We start from the raw sequence: 16,748 nt of genomic DNA, 5'->3' as shown, positions 1-16,748 counted from the left end.
CGGGGCGGGCTCGGTGCCGGATCGGCCCCCGCCCCCTTTGTTCGCGCTGCGGCGGGAGGTGGCGGCTGGGTGGGAGGTGTGTGCGCGTGTGCCGCGCCGTAGGGAGCGACGGGTCGCGCTGCCGGCTGTCAGCTAGCTCCGCGCCGCCGCCCGATGGCGCAAGGAGGCGCGCGGGCCCAGCCCCGGGGGGCCGGCCGCGGGTGAGCCCCTCGTCCTGCAGCCCGCGAGCATGTCACCTCCAGCCGCCGCCGCCTCAGCCTCCGCCAGCAGCGCCCGCGCCCCCGCCTCCCGCAGCCGCAGCCGCTGCCTCGGGCATTGGCCCCCAGACCCCCGCCTCTGATCCACGCCCAGACCCTAGAGCCAGAGGGCCATGGCCGGCCAGGGGGACTGCTGCGTCAAGGTGGCCGTCAGGTAGGGACCCGGGGCAGGGAAGGGGGCGCGCGGAGAGGGCTCGGGCTTTGTCTCGCGTGGGCTTTGGGCGGGGGGCGCGGGCACCTCTCGGGCTGGAGCCTGCACTCCCGGGGGAGGGGCCGGCGTGGGACGGGATGGAGGGCGCCGCGCGCTGGCCAGGCTGCCGCCGGGGAGTAGCGACCCCGCGGACTACTGCAAGGTGGCTTTGTTTGGGTGGTAATTTTGGGTCCCTCTTGGGAGCCCTTAATGATCAGAAAATCGAATAAACAAGGAAATCCGGTATTTCACACCCAGCCCTGGCTCAGGCCGGAGCGTCTGTGTGTTTCCTCTTCGCCTCCCCACGAGGCTGCTGTCTCATACGGGGATACCAGAGGGAAATTTCCCCCTCATCCACGCGAGTTAGCTAGTTATGTGCTCTTGGTCCAGCTAGCAAAGGCAGCACACCCGCCCTGGGAGCCAGATCTGCAGACAAAGATCGGGTGCGGGGACCAACGGAAAACCTGGGATGGTGCCTTGGCCTTCTGTGGGAAGTCAATGGCCTTCGGGGAGAATCCTGCCACTCCTGTCCCAAGAGGAGATGGGGCTAGGAAGGGAGGAAGAGGTGTATCTGAGGTGCTTCCCTCTGAGAGGGCAGGAGGGTGTGATGTGGATGCCCCATCCTCAGACACTCAGATAAAATTGAGCAGGGGGGGTCGCCTAGACTTATCTGGGGTTCCATTCTGAACAGCTCTGGGACTTGAGCTGGCAAAAATGAGACAAGGAGAGGACATGGCTGGGTGGGTTCTATTGGGAGGGGTACACAAAGGTGCAGGAGCAGGAAATGCTGTGAAATTGAGCCATCTGTGTTCTTTGTGCTGGGTGGAGACGCTTTACACCTCACCACCTCTCCCAGTTTTTGCTTTGGGTTTTTCTCTTTGAAAGGGGTGTATTGGCAGCAGCGTGCCAATCTGGGGCTGCTCACCAAGGTAGGGGTGTGGAAAGAATGTCTATCTCTGCCCCAGCCCTGTATGATGAAGGGGGCGGGGGATTGTCCAGGTCTAGGGTAGGTCTCTCAGGTCTCTAGATCCCTTGGGTCATATGTGACCCAGATTCCAGGGACCCGGGAAGGTTGCTCCTAGACAGAGTCAGAGATGGCAAGGAAAAAGCTTTCCTCTTCCTGCCCCAGGGCAGATGCCCCTCGCCACGGCCACCTGGCCAGCCCTCTGCAGCCTAGAGAGGAGCTGACACTGATCAGTGCTCAGCTGGAGGGAAGGAGATTGAGGCGCCCCCACCCATGCACCCTAGGCAGCACTCAAGAATCACTTGAGAACAGCTTTCCTGGCCCTGAGCAGCCAGAGAGACAAAGAGGAGCCCTGCAGGTGCCTGGTGGGCTGGCTGGGGCGGGGCCAGGCTGCTACTGGGGCTGACATTGCAGCAGGATCTTGTGGAGGTCGAGGGAGGGTTGCATGGCTGGGGGTGGGAGTGAGAAATGTAAATATGGCATCTGCAGCAGATTGGGAGAGTCCGAGAACACCATAAAAGGGAAATGAAGCTCTGGCCCCTCTGGCCCCCACCCATTGTGAACGAGGACTGGGAAGGAAGGGGCTTGGGGGTGCCCTTTCCACAGGGGGGGTTTCCTTTAGATTCCATCTTGCTGGAGAGAGCTAAACAAAGGCCCCCACCTCTGTTCAGGGTCTCCAGGCTGGACTGGGGTGAAAAGATGTGGGTCTTCCACCCGGGGAGCCTCATGGAATTGGCACAGTTAGGATAAGCTGATGTTCTCTTCCCACTGCCACCTCTAGAAGCTTCCCGGGACCCTTTCTGCAGAGAAGGGATCATGTCTGCCCTCTGCACCCAGTTCACGGCGATGTGTGTCATCTCTGGTTCCCAGTCAGATTGCCCTAAGTGGGGGCAAAGTTGCTGATCTGTATGGGGGGTGGGGCATTTGAGCACCAGAAGTCAGGCTTTCAGGGTCTCCGGGAAGGTGAGGGCCCCACCCACTCCTCCCCTCCCACCCCAGCATGAGTGCCCAGCCCCAGCACACGCCGGACCTCAATGGGCAGCCGGCTGTGGAAGGCAGACGATGTCTGGACAGAACCCAGTTTCTAATCAGAGAGCTTAGGACTGAGCTGGGGCTGGGCTGGGCTGGGAAGGAGAGCAGGTGGTGCCAGTGACGGGCTGTAGGGGGAGTTCTCCTTGTTTTTAGATCCTCTTCTACCCCTCCTCCCCTGCAGCACCCCCAGAAATCACTTCTCTCACCTGAAAGACTGGGTGGTGGGCTGCACTAGAGTAGAGCATTTATGGGAAGGGCAAGGCTTGTCCAGGGTCTAGTCCAACCCCAGGGCTCACTACCTCCTGCCAGGTCCGGCTGTCTTTCTGACTTTATGGAAGTCCTTTCTTGCATCCAACTGAAGTGCTTTCAGAATTTCCATAAGAATAACTTGTACCGAGCCTGGAGTCCAACTCTTCAGACAAGGAAGACCAGGAATGAGACAGGCGTGGTCTGATGTGTTTGTGTGTGTGTGTGTGTGTGTGTGTGTGTAGAGGAGAGAGGCCCCAGGACTATTAGACAAGGTGAGAAGTGCCAGGCCCAAGGCCCTTGGCCTTGCAATCTGTTTGGGATGAGGAGATCGAAGCTGGCTGGCTGTGGAATGCTTCAGTGAAGGCCTGGGTTCCTGGAGAGCCAGAGGAGGAAACTTTCAGGACCTGGGTCTCGGGGTAAGGGAAGAAGGTCCAGGGGTGAGCAGACCCCAAAAGCCCTACCTTGTGGCCTCCCCAGCTAGATGGAATCTGGCCCATCTGTCCCTGAACCCAGGCTAGTCGGCTTTGCACCAAGGGATTCCCAGGCCGGCCTCTCCAGCCTGCCCTGTGATCCCTTTATCCATTAATCCCCTTGTACTGTAAAGATTCTCAGCTTCCTGGGCTGGACTAGAACTGGCCGTTACCTGGGGGAGGAGGTATGTAACAAGGCTAGAGAGAGGTGGGGCGGAGCTGTGACCTGCCCCAGGCTGCAGAGATACAGGCCTGACAAATGTGGGGAGAAAGGGGTAGCTGTTAAGAAATGCAAGTTGGCAAAATTAAAATTGGGGAAGGAAGCCAAGTCACATGGAAGTTTGTTTAAGACCCTTTCATGTCCCCAGCTCTGAGCCCCCACCATGAGGGGAGACCTCAGTGTTGCCTAGCCCCCTCCCCTCTTTTCTCTGCCTGGCTTCCCTAAGCTTCCTTCCTTTAGTCTGCTTGGCCGGCCCAGCATCCATCTGTTGAGACTACAGGGTTAAGTAGGGGATAGGGAGGGGTTTGAGGGGGGTCCAAGGGACCCAGGAACAATGTTAGATTGTACCCCTGCCCTCTCCCATTTGGGTTCTCTAGCTGCAGTTATTTCCCTAGTTCTAGGTTACTCTGAAATCTTGGTCAATGACTGTCTGAATTTTGAACCAAGAGCAGTGGTGGCTTGGGAGAGAAAGACTAAAGAAGACAGAAGAAACTGTAGGGGAATGGGCATTTGGGGTGCCTTCCAAGTCCCAAAGCCAGTCAGTGCCAATCAATGCCACCTGTGTCCAGTTTACAGCTCTCGGAAACTGAGGCCCATACAGGGCCTCATGTGGACTGTGTGGAGACCTGAGAATCTTGGTGCTGGCCTCCTGCTGCAGAAATAGGGTTTATGTCATCATAAGGAAGTGGAGTGTAGTAACCACAGGCCCCGGAAACCTCCCCCTCCACCACCCAGCCTGACTGCCTGATTGGATCTCAGCTTTTGAAAACCTCCAAGTGGAGGTGAGGCGGGGCCCAGGCCAGGGCCAGGGAGGTGCCAGAGGTTTTATGTGCCTGGCATGCTTATTTTTGCAACCCTGGGGGCAAAGAGCAGGGCAGGAGCTGATACAGTTCATCTACTGGCTGTGTCATGGGCGCCTTCCCTGTTTGTCTTTGTGGGCCTCAGTTTTACCCACTGGAAAATGGGAACAGCCACTGTGTTCTGGTTTGTTCATTTGTGAAGAGCAGTGGCTTGGAGAAAGACAGGCATAAAATCTTTGGAGGGAATAAAACGCAGAGTAGATTCCTGAGGAACTGAATATAAATAAAATGTTTTTTTAAAAAAATAGGCCCTAGGCCAGGCGCAGTGGCTCATGACTGTAATTCCAGCACTTTAGGATGCCGAGGCAGGTGGATCACAAGGTCAGGAGTTCAAGACCAGTCTGACCAATATGGGGAAACCCCGTCTCTGCTAAAAATGCAAAAATTAGACGGGCATGGTGGCGTGCGCCTGTAGTCCCAGCTACTCAGGAGGCTGAGACAGGAGAATCACTTGAACCTGGGAGGCGGAGGTTGCAGTGAGCCGAGATTTCGCCACTGCACCCCAGGCTGGGTGACTAAGCAAGATTCCGTCTCAAAGATAAAATAAAATAAAATAAAATAGGCCCTAATGTAAGTGTACCTAAGAGATGTCTCTGTAGTTTAAGCTTTAGTGAACTATTTAGTAAATTGAATTCACCCCCAATCCTTTGATTAATATATTAATTTAGAGCAGAATGCATGGTATGATGGATAGGAGTATGAACCAGGAGGTAGCTAGGCACTATAATGTATTGAACACTTACAGTGCCTGCAGCATCCTATTCAACTGGCCAGGTGACTTATTCCCATCATATAGATGTGCAAACACAGGTGGTACATGGAGGAGGCTGGATTTAAACCCAGGGTATTCTCAGTTGTGAACACATGCTCTTCATGCAACTGTAAGCTGCCTCCTAATTGAGGTGGTAATTAGCTGTGTTCTTGAAGTCTCTATGCCTCAGTTTCTTCAAATGCTTTACTACACACAGTGGCCGTAAACATGAATGTGGGAAAGTGAAAATGGGAAGGCACATGGTGCTGTGCAGATGTGTGGCAGGGCTGAGGCTGTCCAGATTCTCCGGTATGGGATTGCTTAGCAGCGTGGGACTGCCTGGCACCACCACGGTCCTAGCTCCTAAATCCGTGCTGTCATCGTTTGTGTTTGGGGAGCTTCTCCCACCACACTCTCCCTTTCTTAGATCGCTGCAGCCATCCCTGGCATGTGTCTTCCTGCCTGAATTCTACCTTGGCACTCTCTCAAGAAGGATATTCTGGGGGCAGCCAAGTCTTTTGCTGGCCCCCCACCTCACACACACCAAAGGGCAGAACCCAATGTGTGCTGGGTCTCCTAGCCTTTCGTTTTACCCTCTAGAAAGTATTGAGAACATTGAGGAGGAAAGCAATGTCTTCTCTGCCCCTCCCTCTTAGAACAGCCGGACGGGCACTGAGAGGGCCCTGGGCTAGGTGGGGGTTAGAGGTTGCTTCCGTGCCGTGAGGGAAGCTGGATTGGAATGGCTCTTCCTTGGCCACAGAGATCCACCCCTCGATCCCTATGTGAAGCTCCAGGGCAGGTGGCAGCAGTGTTGGCTGCAGGGCTCTGTTTCTGGAGGACTTTCTCTCACCTCCAGCTGCTCTAGGGTATGGAAAGGCGATCATGCTGCCATCCCATCCCCAAATGCCCGAGTGTCTATCCCTCTGCCTTCCTGAGGTGAAGCCCCCTGTCCTTTATGAAGGCTGGTCTGGTCCCACCTAAGGCTGACTTAAGGTGCACCCAGGAGAGCTATCCTGCATACAGTGTGGGCAGGGGGCCAGGGCCAGTGTGGTGGGGAGAGGCTCGCTGCCCTCCACAGCCAGCCTCCTGTTGCTCTGCATTCCTCAGCAGGAAAGCATCCCCAGGGCCCAGTCCCCACTGGCCGTCCCCCACCAGATGCAGATGCCGATGCCGTCACAGCTCTGGGCTCTGGGTGAAGCCTGACTCTGCAGCATCTCCTGTCTCTGGGGAGGTCATGGGAAACCCCTGCCAGATGCCCCGAGATGGGGGTGGGACAGGGAGAGTGGTGCTGTAGCACAGCTGAGCAGTACTTCCCTGGGCTGGGCTCACCCTCTTCCCAGGCCCCAGAGATGGAGGAGTCTGACCCTGGCCCAGGAAGTTCCTGGCTCCTGCTCACAGCCAGGCTTGTGCGGCCAATGGCAGGCTGGGGATATATCCAACTCAGGACAGGGTCTGGCCCCTTCTCTCAGCCCCTCCTGCATATCCCTGCTCCCTGGCTTCTGATATTTCACCCCAGTCTCCTTGCTGGCCTGATTCCTCTGCACAGCTGAGATCCTGATGCCCTGGAGGGCCACAGACAACAGGACTCTCAAGGTGCCTCATGGGAGGCACCCCCTCCCCTGTTAGCCTGCCTGACCCTTGGCATTACTCAGAAGCCAGTGGCCAAGACCCTAGGAAGAACTGAAAGAGTAAGGTCAAAGACTCAAGAGGAGGGGGTAGGGTCAGAGTCCTGAACCCCAAGCATCCCAAGCTGACACACCAAGGTTTTCCTGGAGTATCACATCCAGGACAGGAATGTGATTGGGGGCAGAAATCAGGCAGAGAGGGCTGACAGACTGCTTTCACCATGCCGACCAAGGCCTCCTAAACCCATGCCCTTTGGCTCCATAATACAAAGCCTTCTTGTTTGGGGGTTCAGAGTCCTGAGGGCAGTCTCAGGAGGGCTGACCTGGGGAAGGGTCTGAGAGGCCAGGAGAGGGACAAAGGGGAGGGCAACAAGACCCTCTGGCTGTTGCAGAGCTCTGATGGCACTGCCCCCGATAGTGCTGGGCTCTCCCCACACCTTACCCCTGCAGCTAAAAGGGCAAGCACCCCAAATTCGATCTTGCCACCCTGTTTTATAGAAGACTGGCCTCTATGGGAAGATGCTTTGTCTGGGCTAAGTCAGCTAAAAGCCCCCGGGGTGTCTGGGAGCCAGACTCCCCTGAGAGCAGGGATTTTGCTTTCAGCCGCCTTCCCCAGAACTGGCAGGCTGCCATGGGGAGGAGGAGAGGAGGCTCATTAAAGTGGGGGTATAGATGTCCTCTTTCTGCCACAGAGGAAAACCGCCTTCCTCTGACAGGGAGGCAGCCTCCTGGGTTCCTGACTCCGTTCCTGACTCCATACTTCTCCCTGCTCCAGGCTTCAGCTTTCTTAACATAAAACAGGGAAAACGCTTTCCCAGCAGGCAGCTTGTGGTACTGCTGGCAGCTGTCGGTAGGATCAGTCCGGGAGATTCTCTGAAGGGATCGTTTTTCTCCAAGCCAACCTCTTTCCTGCCCTGGTGCAGAGCTGCTTGGTGAATGCTTCAGGATTGGGCACTGGCAGGTTTGGTTTGAATTTCGTCTCCACCATTACAAATTGTGTGACTTTGAGCTTTCTAAATTTCACCTGCTGAGCCTTAGTAACATGGGGCACATATCGCCGGCTTCACAGGGTTGTCTTAACACATTACATGTGTTCATGTACATAAAGGAGCTTGGCACATAGGCTCTCAAAAAGTATTAGGTAGTGTGTGTCCTCATCAGAAAAGACCTAGGTGGTGAAGAACACATAGAACAAGGCAAGAGGGATATCAATGACGAATGATTTCTGAGGAAGAAGACTCCACAGACCCCTCCAGCCTCTCCTCTCCCAGCCTTAATCATCTTTGCAAGGAGGAAGTTCTCTTTACTAGCTTATCTAAATCCCTCCTGCTACTGCTGAGTTCCCTTTTGATCTTTCCCTGTCACTGACGAGGAAGAGCTGGTGCCTGGTAAGTCACCACATAGCTAAGTGACCCCTGTGTGCCAGACAGACTAGCCATCACCGGGCTTCTGTCTGTGTCCCCTCCATACACTCACACATCTGCCACAGAGGATGCAGAGGCTTGGCTCTGCTCTGCCCCGCTGCCCAGGCTGGAGCCAGGCATGCCAATTGGAGGCTGGGCACAAGCAGAGGTCATGGAATCAGGGCAAACATTGCTTTTCCCCTTAGGCTTGCTGACTTTGCAGTCCCTTTCTGGGCTGTCTTACCAGCTTCTAGGAGCTCCTTTTCAAGATTCCAGAAAGGCATCAGGGGTCTTATAGGAGAAAAGAGCAGATATGCTTTTAGCCCCCTGGGGCTTTTTCTGAAGGGACTAACATTTTGGCCATCTGAAAAGGTGATTCTAGTCCAGCTCTCTGGTTCTTCTCAAAGCCTTTGAGGTAGGGAAGAGGGTGTCTGCCAGCCTAAAAGTCCCTGAAGTGCAAATTACACACAAGTGGGCAGCTGCGAGCATGCCAGTTCTCCCCAGATTTCCCCTGGATTGAATCTTCAGGGCTGATGGCTAATAAAGATGAAAACCTTTTTACATATTAGCTATGTGACCTTGGGCCGAGTTATCAGTTTCTCTGTGCCCTCATTTGTAAATTAAGGGCAAAAATACCCACCTTAGAACTAAATGATGTAATGTAATGACCTAACATGTGCAAAGCACCTTAGATAGTGTCTGTGAGAGGCCGTCTTGGCTCTATAAATGTGTTGGTGGTAACTAATTGAGGAAGTTTAGTAAGCCAAGTGTGATGGTGTTACCATTACTAGCAAGGAAAAGGCATCAGGAATCACAGATCATGCACCATAGTTGTAAGAAATTCTTGGATTCTGGTTAGCTGTTTTAATACCATAGCCTGTGACCTCTCATCAGTGAGAAGACAGACCCTTCAAGTGGAAAGAGCCTGGGACTGCACCAATGGGGACCTCAGTGTAAAGATTTGGGGGTAGCTACTTAGTTAGGAGCCAAGGGAGGCACCCTAGCCAGCTGATTGGGTGGGACTGACTTCACCTAAGAAGCTGAGCCAACCCCTAGGAGCCCAAGGTCACTGGGCAGAGCTCCTGGGAGGGCTGATTGGTGGGCTTTGTGTGATGTCATTAAGGAGGAGGTTGGGGATGATGCCCAGCTAGCGCCATCCTCCCCCTCCTAAGCCGCGGGATACTGTGCGGGGCTCCTGGCACGTGCCCGGATGTGCCCAGTCGGTACCCTTTGCAGTTTTCTCTCCTTGGCAGTCTCTCAGCATACCCCTGAGCTGCCTCCTCCCTGTCTCCTCTGTCCTCCCCTTCCGCCCCGTCCTCCTGGCTCCTCTAAGAGCCGAGGATCCGCTGAGCTCAGCCCTTTCTGCAGCTCTGCGCTCCGGGCTCACAGCCTTTGTCCCGCTTCCACTGCAGGCACCCAGCGGGTCAGGGGCAGGGGGTGGGGGTCAGCCTGGGAGGAGGGGACTCTCCAGCCGCCCGCACCTCCCTGGCCTCCGCGTGCGCGTTTCTCCCGGGGTGGGGGATGGCTTCCCACATCACACCAGCTCCTGCTCAATTGTGAACAGAGGAAGCTCAGCAACTTCGCTGCCTGTGCCAGATCCTGCCTCTGAAAAGCTCCGGGCCCTTTCTCCTCGCTCTGGCGCCCGCTGTACCCGCCGCTCAGCCTCTGGATTGCCAAGTAGCAAATAGGCCCGGCTGTGTTCTGGGAGATTCCGGGGGCCTTTCCGAGTGGAGCTGTCCAGCCGGCCTTCCCTCCTGGCAGAACCTTGAGAAGGGATGGAAGGAAGATTGGAGGGGTGGGGCCTGGGGTGAGATGCCCTCCAGGTACCCTGGACAGAAATGACACTAGATGTTTGGGCAGCAAACCTTTACTGACAGAAACAGGCAGCTGGCCTGTGGGCCACAATTTGCTAATTTGATTTTTAAAATACTGCACTAAGTTGTAAGTTATCTTGATTACTGAGGTTTTTCCTTGCCTCCTTAAATTTTGTGCTGAGGGTGAATGCCTCACCCTAGTCCTGGCTCTGGTCCACAGCCTCTAGGGCCTGTATTTTAGTTGGAAGACCCTAAAGGCCACATGCAGTGGCTCATGCCTGTAATCCCAGCACTTTGTGAGGCCAAGGCAGGAGGATCACTTAAGCGCAGGAGTTTGAGACAAGCCAGGGCAACACAGTGAGACCCTGTCACTGCAAAAACATTTTAAAAAGGAAGACCTTAGAGAGCCTTGACCCCCCCCCTCCATGTCCCCAGGGAGGAAAAGGACTGTTAGGTGGTACCCATCCTTGCCACACTGCTTCTTCCTTCTGCTTATCTGGGGCCAAGTGGGCCACTGTCGCTTTGAGGGCACCCCACAGAAGTGACCTCACCAAGGGTGGGGCCGGGAGAAGACACTGCTGGAGGGGTGGGCAATGGAGTTCTTAGAAAGTTGAAAGCAGGAACAAACCTTCTAGATAACTTAGAAGGAAGCAGTGGCTCATAAACCACAAGAGAGTCAGGGTAGAGGCTTGGCAAGGACCCTGGTCTCTTGTTTCCCAGCCCTCTTGTCTCCTAGTTGTGGGGCATCAGTTTGAATTTGCCACCAGGCAGGATGTGGTGAAGAGTGAACCCCGGATGACTGAGACAGTGTCTGCCACCGCCAAACTGTGAGCACTCAAAGGCAAGGCAAGCCTGATGCCCAGCCCTGCACATATGTGAGCAGACATGCAGGACTCCTTCTAGAGAGCCCCCCTGGCTCTGATGGAGGTGGTGTGGGATGAAGTTTATTTAGCAATTTTAGGATTAAGAGTTTTCAGCTGGGCATGGTAGCGCACGCCTATAATCCCACTTTGGGAGGCCGAGGTGGGAGAATCGCTTGAGCTCAGGAGTTTGAGACAGACCTGGGCAACAGGGCAAAACATCTTTATAAAAAATACAAAAATTAGATAGGCATGGTGGTGCATGCCTGTAGTCCCAGCTACTTGGGAGGCTAAGGTGGGAGGATCACCTGAGCCCACGAGGCTGAGGCTGCAGTGAACCATGATTGCGCCACTGGATTCCACCCTGGAGCAACAAAGTGAGACCCTGTCTCAAAACCATACATGCATACATATATGCATACGTACATACATACATACATAGAGTTTTCTGACAGAAAGCAGCTTGAGGAGTGGAAGGGCATTCAGTCAGCCACATCAGGAGTTGATGCCCAACTTCACTGTATTTACTGTGTGTGTGGCTTAACCACTTCAAATCTCAGCCTTCCTTGCTGGAGAATGGGGATTTAAATCCTCAGGTCATAGCATCACTTAAACGAGGTAACCTGTGGAGGTGCCTGACCCAGCGCTAGCACATGGAGCGCATCCCTGATATCTTAGCTTTCCTTTGCTTCCATTTCCATTTATTCAGTCAGTCCAACACTCTCTCCCTCTTCCAGGTAAGTTGCTTTGGGAATTGGTGACTCAACCAGGGTCCATGCCCCCTGTCTCCCAGCCAGTATCAGTTTATCTGGGTGACACTGCTCAGGCATGCTCACCTGCACCCTGACAAAGTAGTCTGGTGCTAAGAGTTGACCAGCATTGGGTGGATGTCTCTGACTACAAAGACCCTCACCTCAGGATGTGTTGGGTCAAGAAAGGGTCCCAGGGTGAATGCCCAACTGACCCCACAACTCCTGGACCCTAAAACCCTGGGTCTCCTCCTCTATATCCTCCCCGCCAGACTGTTCTGCCCACTCTCTTGATCCTGGCAGGCAGCCTCCCCAGGGGGTCAGGGGGCTGATTTCTGAAGCAGAAGCTGCCCCTCTCATTGAAGGGCTCTGACAAGCAGGGCTGTTGCTCCCCCTCCCCTGCTCCACTGTCTCCAGGGATGATGATTCGATTTTCTCCAATCGCCAGCATTGCCATCTGCCTACAGTAATTAAATGGTATTTGAATTGAATCCAGAAATCCCACTTCAGGCAGCCACGTGGTAGGGAAGCTGTCTTCAGGAGCTGGTGCTAGCCAGCAGAGCTGGAGGGTCCTCAGAGGCTGCCCAGGCCAGGCCCTTGGTTTACCAAGGAATACCTGGATGCCCTGAGAGGAAGTGCTTCATCTTGGGCCCCACAAGCCCAGGGGCAGAGCCAGGTCTGAGAGCTAGATTCCTGTTTAGTACCTGTGTACAACGCCATGCTCCTCCTTCTAAGGTTGCTCCCGCTCTCTCTCCCTGCACATAGGAGATGTTCTTTCTCCCTGGCACTTTGAACCCTGGTCCTTAGAGACAGTGTAGCATAAGACCATTGAAAGGGCAGTGCATGCAGACTGCATAGGTTCAAGCCCTTGATCTGCTCCTGACTGTCTGTGACCTGTGACTCTGGCTGTGTGCCATCTCAGCTTCCTCATCCATACATGAGGGTCATAATCCTCACCTCCCAGTGTTGTGAGGACCAAGAGTTAATCTATGGCAGTGTTTAGATGCTGCCTGGCATAGAGTGAGTGCTCAGTGTATGTCCGCTGCCATTATTAGCAGTAGAGGTAGAAGTAGAGGTGGGAGCCTTGCTGACCCTGAACTCTTACTGGAGACTGGAATTTCTGGTCTGGAGGTCCAGACGGTTGAGCAAGAATCAGCCATTCTCTTCCCAGGCAGAAAAACCAATTCAGGTGGGAGACAAAGAAGCTGGGCTCCCATTCCAATTTGGGTGAGACAGCTAGATAAATGTGGTGACCTCCTTTGGGCTTCCATCCCTTTTAGAGGAGAGCCATTGACCTATGAGGACCTGTTCACACCTTGGAAACACTTCTGGAGAAGGCCCAGACTCCCATCTGTGGGTAGGAACTGGGCCTGGTGTTGCTTACCCCCAGTGCCTCCCTGCTGGGCTTTCCCCACCTCCCCAGTCCCCTTTAACTCCCTTGCTGTGGAAGTGCAGGCAACAGGCTCAGGTGAGCACTTTCCCCAGCCTACAGCTCTGAGTGAGCCTTGGGGGCTGGAGCAGCTGGGGACAGACAGGATGGCGACTTGGAGGCCCTAGACTCTGTGGCTAGGCGCCTCTGGGCCCAGGATGGGTGCTGGCTTGGCCCCTGGCATTGTTTCTTCTCTTGGTGAGTGTTGGCTTAGGGAGAGGAGGCCTGACAAGTAGCTCATTGTGAGTGCCTGCTGATGGACTGGCTTGTGTGAGCCCACGGGCATGAGAGCCTAACCTCCAGCCCCTTTTACTTTAGGGAGTTGGGGTGGGGGTGGTGCTTTCTGCCAATCCCTGTGCACGCATGCTTGCTGACTCCTGCTTGGTTGCCATGGGAACCTTGTCGTGGTGATGGCTGCTTGGGAGAGAGAGGAAGGGGTGGCTGGATGGAGACAGTTGTGTCAATGGCTGCCTCCTCACTCAGTCCTGATGCCACTTTTCTTCCTCTTTACAGGGAAGCCTCCCAGAATCTGGGTTGGGAGCGCACCCCAGGCTAGCCTGGTGTCCTTTCTAGAGGTCCCTGCCCTTCACAAGGGAACCTGGGACTTGACCTGGTCAGCTCCAGCTCTGCAGGTCTGACCCCTCCACTCCTGGAAAGGAAGCAGAGCTCAGGCCTGAGAATGTTTACCAGGCTCTGGCATCTGGGAAGGGTGCTCCTGGTCTGGCGTCAGGGAGGGGAGCTCCTGGCCTCCTGCTTGCAGCCCCGATAGGCATTGGCAGAGGCTCTGGCCTCCTCTAGAACTTAGTCCTGGCTCTGGGAATGTGGCCCAGAGCTGTGGGAGCATCCAGTTCCTTCTCTTCCCCATCCTGGCCCTGTGCTTTGCGTCCCCAGCAGTGGACAAGCCGCCTTCTCTCCCCTGACGAGATGCTAATTTCTAGGGCTTCCGGTCCAATCAGGAGTATGTGCTTTTATGTCACACAGACCTGGACATGGCGCCATCACTTTCCGTTATACACCCTTGGGCAGGGTCATTTAAACTCTCTCAGCTTCAGTTTTCTCATCTGTAAAATTAGGCAAATAATAGGTACCTCACAAGTTTATAGTGAAGAGTGTGTGAATTAATTTATGGAAAGTACTTTGAACACAGATCTGATATATACTGAATGCTCAATAAATGTTAACAACTGCTGTTTTGATGATGTTGATATTGTTATTACTATCGTATTACAAAAGTTGCCCATTTCCTCTGGGGGCACCTAAGCTTCCTTCCTTTCCCTCTGGCTCATAGGGGAAGTGGCAGTTTGGCAGGCAGTGTGAGGGAGGGACCTGTGGCAGCCCCCTTCCGGCTGGGCCTGACCCAGGGCTCTCTCCATCCTGGGCAGGATCCGGCCCCAGCTGTCAAAGGAGAAGATTGAGGGCTGTCACATCTGTACCTCTGTTACGCCGGGAGAGCCCCAGGTCCTGCTGGGGAAGGACAAGGCCTTCACCTATGACTTTGTCTTCGACCTGGACACCTGGCAAGAACAGATCTATTCCACCTGTGTGAGCAAGCTCATCGAGGGCTGCTTCGAGGGCTATAATGCCACGGTGCTGGCCTATGGGCAGGTAAGCCATCTTCACGCCCACCTATGGCTGCTCCAGCCTCGGTCTCCCTGCATCCAATGGAAAGAAAGCTCCACCTTCAGAGCAGCTGAGACACAGCCTCAGGGTTTTGTCTATTGTCTAAGGAGGCCGCTGCACTGCTGGTTAGCAGAGGGAGGGCTGTCAGTCAGTGATTTCCCCAGAGTGTGGCTTCAGGACCAAGAAAGCAGCAGGGGAACCAGGCTGGGAGGTAGATGAGCTAAGGGGATTTGGCCCAGGTACAGGGCTTGCTGGTGTCCCCAAAGGGTGTGGGGTTACACCCTTCTATCTTTGCCAATGCAGACAGGGGCCGGGAAGACGTACACCATGGGCACTGGCTTTGACATGGCAACGTCGGAGGAGGAGCAGGGCATCATCCCAAGGGCCATCGCACACCTCTTTGGGGGCATTGCTGAGCGCAAGCGTCGGGCACAGGAGCAGGGCATGGCTGGACCTGAGTTCAAAGTCAGCGCCCAGTTTCTGGAGGTACTGTGGCCCCATAGGGCGGGCAGGTGGGAGGCTTGGTGGACGACAGGACCATGGAAGCCGGGCCTTCCTCCAGTGCAGTGGAATGAGCCCAGGGAACCATGGGGGCATCTCCAGGTGATAAATTCCTGCTACTGAAAGAATCCAAGCATGGGCTGGAGGACTACTTGGTGGGACACTCAAAACGGGTTCCTGCATCAGATGGCGCTTGAGTCGATGACCTGTATGATCCCTTCACACCCTGACAGGTTCTAGCTCTGACACTGATTAGCCTTGTGACCTTGGGCTAGTCATTTACCACACTGAGCCTCATCTGCAAAATGGGGTGATACCGGTTTCCTTAGGGTTTTGTGAGAACCCTGGCTCTCTCGCTTCCTTCTGGCCTTCTCTGGGTTCCCCCTCTGCCTCAGGGCAGCCTGTCCTGCCCCTTTGTGGCTCAGATGTTTCCTGGCCCCCTGAGTTTTCTCTTACCCCAGGGCAGAAAGGTCCTCCAGGAAAGGTCTTTCTGTGCACCTGGCCTTTCCTGTCTCTGGGAGAATGTCAGGCTCAGACTGTGGCAGCCAGGGAGGGGCTTTTAGTGGGGAGCAGGGGGTCTCTGTGCTCTTGACCATTGGGCCTGTGCTGAGCCCCTGCTCAGTAAGGGCGCTTACCCCATAAACCCTGCTGCTCTGATTGTCCAGGTCGCCTTCTGAGGGACGCATGTGGCCTTGGCCCTCTCCAGGCCTTCCCCAACGCCAGCCCCTGCCTCCCACAACACAGCTGCTCCCTCCTGGGCACACAGGTGGTGGCTTGTCCTCTAGGGTATCCTGCATTTTAGAATTTGGAGGTTTTCTTTGCCACTCTGGACTTTTGCTTCTGATAAATGGACTGCCTATGTGTGTGTGACTGTGTGTTCATATCTGTGTGTGTGTGACATCTGTCTCTATGTGTGTGTCTCTGTGTCTTGTGTGTCTCTGTGTGTGTGTGTGTGTCTATGTGTCTGTGTGCACATCTTTGTGTATGTTTGTCTGTGTGTCTGTGTGTGTGCATCTGTGTATGTGTGTGTCTGTGTATGTGTGTCTATGTGTCTCTGTGCATGTGCAGCTGTGTCTGTGTGTGTGCCTGTGTGTGTGTCTATGTGTCTCTATGTGTGTGCGTCTGTGTCTGTGTGTGTGTGTCTGTGTGTCTCTTGTGTGGGTCTCTTTGTGTGTGTGTCTGTGTGTGTGTCTGTGTGTGTGTCTCTGTGTCTGTGTGTGTGTCTCTGTGTCTGTGTGTGGGTGTCTGTGTGTGTGTCTGCCTGTGTGTGTGTCTGCCTGTGTGTGTCTGTGTGTCTGTGTGTCTCTGTGTCTGTGTCTCTGTGTCTATGTGTGGGTGTCCGTGTGTGTGTCTGTCTGTGTGTGTGTCTGTGTGTGTGTGTCTCTGTGTCTGTGTGTGTCTGTGTGTGTGTCTGTCTCTGTGTGTGTGTGTGTCTCTGTGTGTGTGTCTGTGTGGGTGTCTGTGTGTGTGTGTCTCTGTGTCTGTGTGTGTGTCTCTGTGTCTGTGTGTATGTCTGTGTGTCTCTGTGTCTGTGTGTGGGTGTCTGTGTGTGTGTGTGTCTCTGTGTCTATGTGTGGGTGTCCGTGTGTGTGTCTGTCTGTGTGTGTGTCTGTGTCTGTGTGTCTCTGTGTCTGTGTGTGTGTGTCTCTGTGTCTGTGTGTGTCTGTGTGTGTGTCTGTCTGTGTGTGTGTGTGTCTCTGTGTGTGTGTCTGTGTGGGTGTCTGTGTGTGTGTGTCTCTGTGTCTGTGTGTGTG

At 54.6% G+C, this 16,748-nt stretch overlaps 1 protein-coding gene across 7 annotated transcripts in view; it reads left to right on the top strand.

Annotated features, from left to right (window-relative positions):
* The first annotated feature begins 34 nt into the window (after positions 1–34).
* The window catches only part of KIF21B (kinesin family member 21B), a 58,556-nt gene continuing 41,842 nt past the window's right edge, over positions 35–16,748 (top strand). For 4 of the 7 annotated variants that reach the window (XM_033198891.1, XM_033198893.1, XM_033198892.1 and 1 more), the window contains exons 1-3: positions 37–411; positions 14,256–14,478; positions 14,797–14,979. In XM_033198891.1, the coding sequence (XP_033054782.1) occupies positions 371–411; positions 14,256–14,478; positions 14,797–14,979 (447 nt within the window). In that variant the 5' untranslated portion in view covers positions 37–370. Of the gene's footprint in view, positions 412–14,255; positions 14,479–14,796; positions 14,980–16,748 lie in introns of all 7 variants that reach the window. The other 3 variants (XM_033198889.1, XM_033198895.1, XM_033198894.1) reach the window with 2 other exon arrangements.

Source organism: Trachypithecus francoisi, unplaced genomic scaffold (genome assembly GCF_009764315.1).
Source record: "Trachypithecus francoisi isolate TF-2019V2 unplaced genomic scaffold, Tfra_2.0 Lachesis_group5, whole genome shotgun sequence".
NCBI lineage: Eukaryota > Metazoa > Chordata > Mammalia > Primates > Cercopithecidae > Trachypithecus > Trachypithecus francoisi.
Note: the sequence above shows the minus strand (reverse complement) of the source record. Positions and strands in the feature narration are given on the sequence as shown.